The following is a 13,882-nucleotide window of genomic DNA, read 5'->3' as shown; positions in this document are numbered from 1 at the left end:
AAGCTGCCTAGGGTATAAATACTCACCACACTCCACACGGCCAGTGCAGTCACCTTCTCCTGACCTGATCCCATCGCTTCCTGTCCAATGCTGTAAACTTTCCATCCGTTCACCACCTGCAGTCAGAGAGCTCTTAAAGGAGCAGCACCACATTTTTCACTCTTTTTTTCCTGGAAAAAGACCTTTTCACATGCAGGTTGCAGCAGTGGGCATATTTTTTCCAGATCCACATTTACTGTGTGTTTCAGGTAGCCTCCCTTCTCTTTTTTTGTTTTCTACTTTGCGGATACATCTATTCTAAAGCTTACTGACAACTTAATATTGCTCAGCCTATCACTTTCTCAGTGGTGTCATGAAGTGACATATTGTCTATATATTTAGCAGTATGTCTGTCTGCAGTTATTTGTGCTTTTTGCGGGTTTAGTTTCAGTTTAAAATATGTGAAGTTCATATGCATGTGTCATTCAGGACTGACTGAAATAACTTAGCAGTGTAACTTCTTAAATACTGTTCAACAATATGAATGTTGTATTTTGTATATAAAAATTTTAACAGCATGTGAAAATACAATTCTCAGGGGTTTTTTTGGAATTATGATGTACTGTTTGACAAAGAAATATCATGTTATTGAATACTTATTGCACTTTTCAATTCATTCAGTAATCATTTAAAAGTAGCATCTGATTCTGCACGTACTTACTCATGTGACCAGTCCTGGTGACTAACTGAATTGAGCCTTATGTCGTCTTTTTGACTTTCAAAAAAGGGAATATTGTTGTTATATATGTATAGGATTAACAAAAGAAAACTAATAATATGAAGGGTTTTCTTTTTTAGATGACTTTAATAGAGTAATTCTTTCAATGAAAAGAGGTCAAGAATATACAGACTACATAAATGCCTCCTTCATAGATGTAAGTACGTATTTTATGTTCATAAATTGTTTGACACTTGACTTTTGTGGTACAGAAGTGTTTTTAAAGGGACTCATCAACTTTGGTAAGGAATATTTGTTTTGTCAAAAATCAAAATATGCATGTTCTTCAGAAGACTTCCAAGAACAAGTATGAATCATTCTGCTCCACCTTTAGGTTTTTCAACTTCAGAGAAAACTTTTTTTTTTGTAATTAAATAGTTTTTTTTTTTACACTGTGAACCCAACCACAATATTTCCTAAGAACTAAACAATGAAACAGACTAGCAACAGAAGTGAAAATTATTAGTTTATATTTTGTTACATAAGCTAAAATGAAATTTTAAAGACATATCTCAGACCTAATTTGATTTGACACTCTCAAAAACAAGGAAGAAGGATGGTTTAGCATAAAGAAGCTGGACTTTAATTCAGAAAACCTGGGTATAATTCTTGACATGCTGCTGACTTGCTGTGGGATCAAGGGCAAGTTAATTAATCTGCTCTGAGCATACCTCAAGTCTGTAAAATGGGAATAATACTTCCCTGCTTCAGAGAGAAACAGGTGGGGATGTGGAAGATACTGAGATTGGTTCAGTAGCCCAGGGAAGGATGGAGACAGAGACTGAGCACCTGTAGATACAGGAAATGTGGATGAGAAGAAGAGAAAAGATGCAAAGTGGAGGATGGGACTAGCAGTGGAGACAGAGATCAGAAATGAGCTGGTGAGGGAAACTGGAACTTGCTGTAGCAGGGAAATGGGACAGGGATGAGCAGTCTGAGGACTAGAAACAAAGTCTGACTAGGGGAGGAGAACAGGACTGGGTTGAGGAGCCAGAGTACGGGAGAGATAGGATTGCAGTAGGAGCAGGTTGGAAGGAACAGAGAAGAAAGGAATGGCCAGAAGAGTCCGTGACAGCAAGAGCACGTACTGCCCCAGAGTCTGGAATGGACTTCAAGATTCCTGAACCTCACCATTTCTCTGCTGTCACTTTTTTTAAAAAAAGACAGGAAATTACATACACACCAGAAAACCTTGTATTAAAAGAAAATTATTCATGTTGCAAAGTCAAGTACTCGAAAGGTAGAAAATGTCAGAATTAAGATTACCTGTGCAAAGCTCATGGGAAATTAACAACTGCTGTCTTGAGAGCAAGGTTTGAATAGTGCACAGTGAATAAGGTGTGAAGCCCAGTATTAGACAATGAGGTTAAATAGCTGCTCATTCGATGGATGCTCTGAATGAGGCAGAGATTTTGTGAAAAAACTAGTATGTGGTCATGTAATTAAGAATGGTGTCATAATGTGTGTGCCCAGTAGAACTCAATTCATGTTACCTGAGCATCCTTAGTTCTCACATTTTTTCTAACTTTTGAGCCTTTGACTTTTCAGTCTTAATGATGTTATTTTAATGTAATTTTGTGTTGTGTTCATGCATGTGTGCACAGTGGGTATCAAGGAGGGCCTTAGACAGGAATTCCTGGGAGTGGGTGCTTTTTGGTTTAAATATGGACCACCCCCCAAACAGTAGGCCCTGCTCTTCTCCCCACTCCCTCAGCTCTCCAGCTGACCCTGCCCATGTCACCTCCCATTTTTGCTTCCCACTGCTCTCTCAGCCCAAGGAACCCCCCACCTTGGCTCAGACTGAACCCTCCCTGCAGGGCCGCAACATCCTCCCTGCCTGAACTCAGCACCCGCCTCAACTCGGCCTGAATACCCCACCACCTGCTCAGCCCAAACACCCTCCCACACCACCGCAGTGCATCCCAAAAATTGCCCCGCCTACGTTACCCCACTCAGCCTAGGAGCAGGGAGCATAACCTGACACAAGCTTAGCAGTGGTGGCAAAAGCAGCCACAGGGGATCACCTTCCCCTCTTCCCAGCACTTGCTACATGGAACTCTGCCTCAGCCTCCTGGCCTGCTGAGCCCCACTTGTCTGCAGGTGGCTGGGAGGCTTCCAGTCGCCCAGTGGGGCTCAGCAGTCCAGGCACACTGCGTGGACGAGGGTGGCTGTGGGGAGATGAAGGGGAAGAGGGAAGCAGCCTATGGGACGCGTGAGTTCACATCCCTGGAATTCCCCCTGCATACAGGCCCATGGAGAGAGAGAGACTGTAGATTGGGGTCATCAACCCCCAGCACAGGTGCCAAGAGTGGCATGTGAGACAATTTTCATTGGCCCATGAGGCAGGAGGTTAAGGCCAAATTTCAGCTCTCTCCCTTGGAAAGGTTGCTGACCCCTTCTCTAAATGATGTCTGCTTATATCTACTGTTTAGTGTGTGATTTAATGATGGATTTATCTTGGCCTCTATGACGCCATTTGCCTCATTACAGTTAGTAGCATTGATCGCTCACTCCTCTGGCGCCTGGCTTGAATTGGTAACAAATAGATATTAAAATACAAAATAATGCTCATACTTTAGAACACAGATTCTCTGCTTTTCTTAAACCAAACCCCGCCCGCTTTTAACATTTTTAGGTGGACCCCTTCACCTCTTGAACGCACATCTTGTGCGGTGGTGAAAAGGATATTCATTTTGTACTTGTGCAAAGCCTCTGTTAAAAAATGACTTCTTCTGGGATGTCCACAAACAGTAACCCACATGTGAATGTGGCATTGCAACACTGTGGCTGCATCTACACTAGGAAATAAGTTTGAATTCGAGGCAGTTAGCTCAATATTACCACATAACTGTCTTCACTTTAAATACCATTAGCTCGATTTAGGGAGCACTAATATTGCGATTACAATATCGCTGTTACCTGATGGGTATAGTGTCAAGCTCAAATTCAAAAGTTCAATTAAAAGCCAGTGTAGAAGCGCAATGTCTTTAAATCCAATTTATTAGCCTCCAGGGTGTTCTGTATGTAATCCACAATGCCCCTGAGTGTTGTGCTCTGGCCGCTGCTCTCCAAGTGTGCAGGAATTAGGTAACAGGAACACCGTGAATTTCAAAGTGGAACCAGGAAGCCTGTGGCTGTGGACTCACATTTGCATGAGAGCCTGAGAAAAGTCTCTTTCTTTGCTATTAGTGCTGTGAGCACATCTAACCATTACAAATAGCTCCTTCAGTGTGTTTGTGGCTCTGTCTCTACACTTGTTATTTTTTTCTGTGCTGCCTGGTGCCAGCCACTGCCCTGCTGTACCACATGGCAACAAGGCTGTTGTGGGGGTTGTTCTTGCATAAGACACCAAGAAGTTTCTTCTCAGCGGTTTACATTTGTGCGTGAGCCCTCTTTCTCTCCCACAGGTGCCACGCAGTCAGGGTCTTTCCCGTGCTCAGCCACATCACGTGGGTAGCCTCCAACCCAATAAAAGAATGTGCCTGCCATTCAGTGCTGACCATGCTGCCAGGCAGCACCACAACCTAGCTTGTGCGTGTTTAGGGGTCCAATGGCGGGAAAGAATTTTGGCAGCTTGCAGCCAATGGGGAAAGTCTCCCCCAGCAGCTAAGATATTTGGGGGGACTAATTCAACTGCCTCCCTCACTGAACCTCCCCTCAAGCCCCTCGCAAGGGACCAGTGGGGCTTGCAGCTGCTGGGGGGAAGTCCCCCTTGGTGGCTAAGATAGTTGGTGGGACTACTTCAAATGCTTCAATTTCAACCAGCTCTGCAGCTGCAGACCACAGCACCCCACCCCACCTCCACCAAAAATATTTCTGGGGGCTTGTTGTCCGTTGCTGACACCTGGTGGTTTAATATTTCTGTTATGAAATCTTTTTCCTAACATTTCCTATCTGTCTTCATGCTTTGATTCCAACCCCACCACCAAAAACATGGGGGGGTGGGAGAGGAGGAGGGCTAGTTAAGATTCTGTTCTATTCTAAGTTCAGTGTATGGTATTGCACAGTCATCTCCTGTAGTGGCAATGACTGTGTAGTGAAGAGGGAAGACAAAAATCTTTTTTCCTAGTCTTTTTTTTTTTATCCTTTTTCTTCTAACTTTTGGAATACAGTCTGGGTCCCTGTGTTATTATCAGGGATCTGATGCAATCACGGGAGGGGGGACACTCAGTGGAAGGCCAGTTGAGAGCACAGCTTGTGCACCAGAAAGCCAAAGACCCTCCGTAAGCAACTCTCTTTTTCCAAAAACTTTCCTATCTTCTCGTTCGTCGAGCTTTTCATGGTCCCTGTACTATTTCAGGGATCATATGCAATCATGAGAGGGGGTCACTCAGTGGATGGCCAATTGAGAATTCAGCACAGAAGAAAGAGATTTCTGTAAATTTTTTGCCATCTGTGTGGATGCCCTAGTTGTCCTTCCTTCCAATGAGAAAAATGGACATTTGCTTAGCACGGGAGGGGAATGAGGAAAATGCAATGTGGGAAGATGACGTCAGAGATCAGTCAGCATGCCCAGAATGCTACGGGGATAAGAGAACTGTAGGATGGGTTCCCACAATGCACTACTGTAACAATTGCTGTTTGCCAATTGAGTGTGGTAGCAATAAGTCGATTTTGTGAGGAATTGAGAATAGTCAAAATCGAAGTTATAAATTCCAGAATTACAAAATCGATATTAATAAATTCAAATATATCCCATAGTGTAGACACAGCTTTAGACTCATGATGTGAGGGGCAACAAGGTCAAATCTGAGTGGTGGTGTGAAAGTGCTAAGTGCCAAATCTCTCCACCTTTCACTCATAGTTGGCATGGTTCATTATGGGTTTAAAATTTGGAAAAGCACCTACATCCCTTTTTCAAAATATACATATTGACCTTCAGTGACAGACTTTTAAGCATCCAAGTTACTTTTTAACATGGAAATTAAACACTGAAATCACACAGACACTTTTGAAAGGTTTAACCAATATCTATTTTTGGCGCTCCACAGGAGCGGTATATTCCCGAAAAGCCCTCACCATATTGCTAAATTAATTTAATAGTTTCTTCTGAGCTTAATCTATGAAATTGACTAGTTTGAGGCATAGAAGTATTTCTGATAGCAGCAGATTCCATACGTAAGTACCTGCTGTTAAAATACCCTGTCTCCAGTTTCTGTAAGTTTCACTCTTGGGAGATGATGTTTTAATTTGGTGCTAAAGTATCTGTGTGAGAGAGATGCATTTTGAGATATGACCACATCATCATTACCGTGTATTACTGTGCTATACTGGTTAAGAAGGGTAGTACATGAAAGCAAATACAAATATAAGGGGTTGAAAATTTATAACACAAATAGGCTACGTCTACACTAGCCCCAAACTTCGAAATGGCCACGCAAATGGCCATTTCGAAGTTTACTAATGAAACGCTGAAATGCATATTCAACGCTTCATTAGCATGCGGGCGGCTGTGGCACTTCAAAATTGACGTGCCTTGCTGCCACATGGCTCGTCCTGAGGGGGTTCCTTTTCGAAAGGACCCCGCCTACTTCGAAGTCCCCTTATTCCCATGAGCAGATGGGAATAAGGGGACTTCGAAGTAGGCGGGGTCCTTTCGAAAAGGAGCCCCATTGGGACTAGCCGCGTGGCGGCGAGGCACCTCAATTTCGAAGTGCCGCGGCCGCCCGCACGCTAATGAAGTGCTGAATATGCATTTCAGCACTCTGTTAATAAACTTCGAAATGGCCATTTGCGTGGCCATTTCGAAGTTTGGGGCTAGTGTAGACGTGGCCATAGATTATTAAGTCTTTGTAGTTAAAATAAGAACAAGGAAGATACTACTTATATTATGACACTGTTTGTCTGTCCAGCTGGTACTTAGAAGTCCTCTCTCAGTATAGTACCCGAAAACCTCCCATGTCTTTAAAAATAAAAAATATGTATTCGGAAACCTAAAACCTTCACTTTCCCTGAAGTTGTTGTAGCTAAATCGTAATAAAACTTGTCCTCAGTGATTTAAAATGAAGTGTTGTACTTTGGACAGATAAAAGGAATATACTAGAACAGAAGCACTTGTCTGAGAAGCTGAACTAAAGTTTTTTGCAGTGTGAATGAAACTTTCATGGCCACCTCTCTTGCATCGTTACCTACTGGAACAGGGCTGTGTTCTCTGCATACAGCTATCTCCTATCTTATTTTGCTGTGGTCCTTTTTTGGAGCTGCCTTCTCTGACTTGCCAAGAGTTGACTTAGTAAAGCTGCGGTGGGGACCCTTTTTTGGGTCGGGGTCACTGACCCACAGAAGAATCAGTCAGAGGCCACATAAAAGGGAGAAGAAAAAAGAAACAAAAAGCCACAAAACCCTCACTGATGTGGCTCCTCACACTCCAGCACCCAGGGCAGGAGGGTGGAGAAGGGGGGACTGAAGTTCAGGGCTTCCTCCAGGTCAGGTTAACTCTTCTGAGGGCCCAAAAATGAGACCAAAAATGGTGGTTCAGGATTCAGTGTGTGGGAAGCAGTTGCTGGGGAGCAGGTGTGGGGTCTGGATGGGAGGGAGGGTGCAGGAGTGGGCTGGAGATGAGGGATCTGGGCAGGAGGGGAGGGTGCAGGAACAGCCTTGTGGTGGGGATCTGAGTGGTGGGGGGGTGCAGGAGTGGGCTGGGTGGGGGATCTGGGTGGGAGGTAAGGAGCATAAGTGGATTGGGGGCATCAGAGAGGGGAAGCCCAGGAGTGGGCTAGAGGTGAGGAGGCTAGGCAGAATGGAGGATGCCTGAACAGGCTGAGGATTGGTGGGGTCTGGGTGGGAGGTGGTGGCAGGAGTGGGCTGGCAGTAGGGGCACTTATCTCCCTGTTCACACCACCACCACTGCCACTCCCTCTTTTGGCTGGGGAAATGGCAATCGCAGGAGAAAAGTCTCTCCAGGGAGCTGTTTCTCCTGTTGCTGCCAGGTGCTGCCTCTGGCTGCTCTGATTAGCCAGAATTTCAGCCAATCAGAGTGGTGGGGCAAGCCTCGCTGCAGGCAGCACTATGCTGCCATTCCCTGGGCCGGGGAGTGGAACGAGGAATGACAGTGGTGCTGCTTCCTGCCCACTACCTATGCAGTCCATAAACATCTATGGTCCAGATCCAGTCCCCACTTGCCTGATTCAGCCCTCAAGATTAATGGCTCCCCCCCTTTGCTTTACACATGATTATTCATGTACGTTACATGGCAAAAAACACCTTAATACTGAAAATATGGCCTCAAGGTTACATGGCTCTATAAAAGAAATAATGAAAAAATTTCTTTGCTTTAAGTTATTCTTGTTCATTACTATTTGCTTTTCCCATATTCTGGTGTGGACCAAATGTGTCATTTCATATGTTCCACCTGGCAAGAGAGTGTGAACATTTTTGTATAGATTTCGTATAATGACAGGTGGGATTTCTACATGCTTGTTTAAACAGAGTTCATAATGAAATTTGTTAGTAGTTCTTCCTGCATATCCACAGCTGTGTTATTTTACCACCTTTTAGATATTCACTAGAAGTGCAAACCAGCCTATGTTTACTTGGCATTCTGACAGAGGATTATACTTCTTTGCAGACTCTCTCTGCCTTCCAGCAATGTAGAGAATTATATTAAAACTCTAATGCAACAGAACCACATGAAACATTTGAAATGTTTAGGACAGTTTTTCCTCAATTACGCTGTTAGCTAATGTAATGCTCTTGAAAGGTGTCAGACTGGCAGCTCTAGAGACTTAAGTCCTCCATTCATCCACATAACTAGTGCAGTAAATGGAGCGAGTGACTTTTCACATTGTGGCTCAAATGGAAGTTGGTCTTCTCTGCCCACCAGTGTGCATCAATCCTAACTTGTAGGAAAGTGCCTCTGTTGGCCAGGGGAATTAAGTCTCCATCCTCATTCATCTTTGACTTCTCTATTCTTCTCAATAATCTTTTCTAAAGAGATATTCTTAAATGAACTGGAGTGTGGTCTTACAATTGAAGTGGGTTTTTATTTCCTTACACAATTTAATGTAATTTATATAGTGATACTACTCCTGACTTTGAAAACTATGTACAGTGAGGTATAAAAGTTATCCTACCTAGTGTACTAACCACCATTCCTAAGATACTGCTTTCAAGCCGTAACTACAAATACAGTAAGTCATTCTGAAGCAATAATAATTTTAACTAGACAAGGAAAAAAGCCAGTTAATGCCTTCAAAAACCTTTTGTCGTAATGCTTATGGAGTATTAGTTTGATGATGAGCTGTATTCTATCTCTCTGTGAAGGGCTGTCATCAGAAAGATTATTTTAAGCATAGATTGTCAAAGTTATGTCTAATTTTAAAGACATGTTTTAAAATATTTTTTACATTTTCACCCATATCTAAAACTGGAGTCTAAGTTTTTCCACTTTCCAGGAATCATGAAGAAAGTAACTAAAATGTGTATTTCTATAAAATGTATGATTATTAATTTTAATCATATTTTTATTTGGTTTTTTGCTAGTGGTAATGATTGTGTGCAATCACAGGCACAATTTGGAACTATTTTGAAGCCCTTTTGAAATTTTGGCTTCAACTGTGCAGGATCTGTTCAAAGTGAGATGTACATAAAGTACCATAATAGGGTTCTGTAATCATTGCTTGAAATACAGCTAAAAATATGCATTTGTGCATATCAAAAGCAATTTCTAGGTTTTAAGGCCATATTTGTATACTTACTTCTGCATTCAGATTTTAGATTTTTCTCTGAGACTATTTTAACCTGAACACTTTTCAGCTGTGAAAACAGTTTTCTGAACCAAACTAAACAGTGTATTGCATGTGGAAAGCTCAGCAAGAAAACTGGAATGTGTTTCTACGTGTAATTTAATCTGTATTTCCCATGCAGAAAATTACAGTTTCAGGATATAGCACAGGGGTGCCCAGCCTTTTTCCATCAGGGGCCGCACGACTCCCATGGCTCTGAGCATTTTATTGCTCAAAGAGCCACATGCAGCTCCCATGTGCATAGCCCCTGGTTCTTCTCTCTGCCCCTGCTGCGCTGTTCGGCAGCTAGAGGAGGAGTCAGGTGGCAGAGGCGGGAGCTGCAAATGGCTCCTTAAATGGTGCCACTGCTGGCTCCACAAGCTGGATAAAAAGGCTCTGCGGGCTAGATTCTGGCCTGCTGGCCGTGTGTTGGACACCCTGATATAGCATTTTTTTGTTGTTGACAAAATGGTTTGTTCTGTTGCATACAGTTTGACAAAAATTGTTTTTGTCTTATCTTTAGAGCAGCAGATTATGTAGGGCTTGATTCTGTAACACTAACTTATAGTAAGTAATGCCTTACTCTGCAAGTAGCCCCTGAAATCAGTGTGATTAGTTGTGGAGTACTAACATGAGTGAAGTTGAATTTTGCCCTAACAGGCTTCAGAATAAATCATTCTGCAGTATTTCTAGATAACTAAGAGATACTGATAAGTGTGGGTCAGAATTTTAAAAGAGAAGTTGCTGCATCCAAAACTATACCAATGATGCGCTATCTTCTATCTTTCTCTGAAGGGCTATCGCCAAAAGGATTATTTCATTGCAACACAAGGACCACTTCCTCATACAGTGGAAGACTTCTGGCGAATGGTATGGGAGTGGAAATGTCACACAATTGTTATGCTTACAGAAGTTCAAGAAAGGGAGCAGGTATGAGTCAGTTCTTCAAAGTTTCTAATTCTAAGGACCCAAGCTCTGTCTATTAATGTATCATTTTCCCTTTCTTACCTTGAAACTCTCTGCATTGATTATTATGTGCCCATTATTCTGCTGGGCTGACCATACTATAGGTAAAAACGAAGGGCTCATGCATGCTAGATTTCATCGGTTTAACTTACAGCTACATTCACAGACATCAATGATATAATCTCTTATTGAGGGGACTAAAACAAATCACAACAATTAATTGCATAAATGTTTGTTGTTCTACAGGGTACTGGTAGTGACCCTTTGTCACAGAATCACCAGTCCAGTGTTCTGTCTTGGCTGTATACATCCTTGGTGGGGTGACCTCAAGAATAGAAAGTTACAGCATAGTCCAGTTGGATCTATCCCCAGTGCATATGGCCTCAGACACCTTTGTTCCCATTCTGGAAACAATCCTCCTTCCTCCCAACAATGTTCCCAAAAGCCCCTTCTTTGTTGTTTATCTTCTTTCCCAGGCAGAGACATCTCCTGTCTCTCTCTTCAGCCCTTTGCTCTCCCACTTGCCGAAACCATCAGGCTTCCAATGGGGGAGAACCTTTGGGTCACCATTTACTAGGTTACAAAGTGCCCAGGCTGTTAACTGGGGTCTAAGCTGCTAGGCAGGGTCAGACGAGGTGCTTTGAAACTATAAACACCCTTTTCCACCTCCTGAGTAAATATGCAGCACATAGTGGAAACTAAAGCATACACAATATTCATACACAATATCAAAGAAATTCCCCTACTTTGTCACACCCTTATGTTTAGGTTGCTTAACATTTCAGTATAAAAGACACTTTCTGTCTTTGTAAGAGAAATGCTAAATTTCCCACTTTTGCAGCAGACCATAAAGATATGGCTGGAGGTCGGGGAGCCCTTGCGTTGTGGAAGTGTCTTTTCTTTGTCTAATGAAATTCCACTTGGGTTCAGCTGAGATCTCTGTGCTTTTGAACATTGCTACTTTTGTTGCTTGCGTAAATATCAAGCAAAATTCAAAGCCATCATACAATCGGAGAACTGGGAGAAACCTCATCTAATTCAGTCCTCTGCATTATCTAGACCATCCCTGACAGGTGTTTGTCTATTCTTCTCTTAGAAACCTGCAATGATGGGTATTCCACATCTCCATAGGCAATTTATTCCAGTGCTTAACTAACCTGACAGGAAGTTTTGATTCCCCTCTATCTTCCCTTTTGCAAAGTAAACACCCCGAGGATTTTTTCCAATCTTCCCTCATAGGTTATGTTTCATAGACCTTTCATCATTTTGTTGCTTTTCTCTGGTCTTCCTCCAGTTATCCACATCTTTTCTGAAAAGTGGTGTCTGGAGGTGGACACAATATTCCAACTGAGGCCTTATCAGCACAGAATAGAACAGAATTATTTCTTGTGTTTTGTATACAACACTCCTGATAATACATCTCATGTTTTGTTTTGTTTTTGGAATAGTGTTACACTGTTGATTCATATTTAGCTTGTGATCTGCTATGCCCCCAGATCCCTTTCTGCAGGAGCTGCTGGCAGGGATCCTGGCCAGACTACCCCATTCCTGTGGGGCTTCAGCCAGGGATCCCTGTCCCTGGCGAGGTTACCTGCTCCAGCAAGGCTGCTGGTGGAGAACCCCAGCCAGGCTCCTCGCAGGGGGCTCTGTCTCCCTCAGGGCTGCCTACAGCCATGGGGCCACTGGGGCTCCCTGCAGCCAGGGTGCCAGTGGGTCTCCCTGCTTCTTGTGGGAGCAGTCTGCCAGCCAGACTGGCTCTGGGCAGCAGGAGCTCTCTGGTGCAGCTGCTCCCTGGTCCAGCAATATCCATGGTTGTGGCGGACCATGGATGTTGCTGGATGAGAGAGTTTCAACCTGTATATCACCCAATGGCATGACTGAACTGAAGCGTTGGTTTGGGGGCTTAGTCCCAGATTTGTTTGTCCTGGGGGTGCATATTGGGGGGAAAGGGAAGGTAGGGCAGGTATTAATTCCCGCCCCCCCTTTTTTTTTTTTTACTTCCACCATTAGGATACATTAGGATCACTAATAATTGTTTGTTTTTTTTCCTTTGACCCAATTCAGCCTAGTTATATTTTGTATTTTGGCTTTTTTTCTAACAGCTTGAAATGCTGAATTAACTTACTATTATTATCTTAACTAGTACAAAGAGTTTATGAAATAGCTGGTCTAGGCTAGACACTGATTAGATATTTCACTGCAAAAGTTCTGTAGAACAAGTTTAAAATGCTGTGCATGACCTGTGTTACAGCTGGATGACAGCTTAGAGTTTAGCAGAAGAATGTCGCAAGGAACATTTACTATTCTGTTTTCAATTTTACAGGAAAAATGTTTTCAGTATTGGCCATCAGAGGGCTCTGTAACTCATGGAGAGATAAATATTGAGATAAAGAATGACAGTCTTTTGGATGCTATAAGCATAAGGGACTTCGTAATCACATCCAGTCAGGTATGGTTTTGAAAGTGTAAGGTTTCCTACTTTTTAACTGTTTATAACCTTGAAAGATTTTTGAACTTAAGTTTGTGTATCTTTGTTTAAAGCTAAGCCAAGACAATACATTATATAGGTTTTATTTTTATAACAGCTGTCATCTGGCCTTATATTAATTAAAAGTACTTATATGAAACAGTTTAATGCTTTACATCACATTAATGAAATGGAAATTCTAGCCAGTTCAATAGTCCCTCTTTTAATGCAGTGGTTTTATTTTGTGCTAACCAATGCAGTTTGTTTTATTATTGCTGGGAGTTGTAGTAAAAAACTCCATATGCATTTTGCTGACAGTTTGCCCCAAAGCATTAAATTACAATGCAATCTCTTTATAACATAAATTCCTCTGCCCATCATCAACTGAATCATGTTTCCAGACAAGTAGAATCCTGTAGTTGAAGGAGAGCTACTCTCAGCACCATTCTTGAAACTTGTATGGCTGTTATGGATCAAGATGTAGGTGATCTAGCTTAGTAAGCAGAAAAGTAATCAGGTCTAGAGACCACAGCAGGCATCCAGATTGGGAAACAAAGCCAAAGGTCAGCAGTAGAGTCACCCACTAGTTAACAGAGCCAGGGATCAAGACAGAGTCAGAACCAGGAATCAATGCTGAGGGTCAGAATTGAGGTCACATATCAAAAACTTGAGCCAAGGGGTCAAGCCAGAGTCAGAAATTGGAAGCCTCGTCAGAGCCAGGACTACTAACTGATGATTGGAGGCAAGGCAAAAGGGCAGGCTCTGAGACAAGGATCAAGGATGAAGCAGAAGCACAGTTGGGAACAGGAGCAAAGGCAGGATGAGGTAGGAGTAGGCACAGAAGAGACGTGTGCACGCATGCGACAGAAGGAATTAAGCGAAAGCAACGTGTTTATAAAGGCTAGTAAGAGATTGCTGTAGGCATGCAGCTACACAAGCATGCTTTGACTTCTGACTGTGATACTATAA

The 13,882-nt window shown here is 42.7% G+C and overlaps 1 protein-coding gene across 4 annotated transcripts in view; it reads left to right on the top strand.

Annotated features, from left to right (window-relative positions):
* PTPRE (protein tyrosine phosphatase receptor type E) overlaps positions 1–13,882 on the top strand; it is a 227,493-nt gene that overhangs the window by 194,973 nt on the left and 18,638 nt on the right. For all 4 annotated transcript variants that reach the window (XM_075000458.1, XM_075000460.1, XM_075000461.1 and 1 more), the window contains 3 exons: positions 838–914; positions 10,276–10,410; positions 12,770–12,895. In XM_075000458.1, coding sequence (XP_074856559.1) covers positions 838–914; positions 10,276–10,410; positions 12,770–12,895 — 338 coding nt within the window. The remainder of the gene's footprint in view (positions 1–837; positions 915–10,275; positions 10,411–12,769; positions 12,896–13,882) is intronic.

The sequence above is a fragment of the Carettochelys insculpta genome, chromosome 7 (assembly GCF_033958435.1).
Source record: "Carettochelys insculpta isolate YL-2023 chromosome 7, ASM3395843v1, whole genome shotgun sequence".
Taxonomy (NCBI): Eukaryota; Metazoa; Chordata; order Testudines; family Carettochelyidae; genus Carettochelys; species Carettochelys insculpta.
The sequence above is the reverse complement of the archived record's forward strand: the minus strand, read 5'-3'. Positions and strand labels throughout refer to the sequence as shown.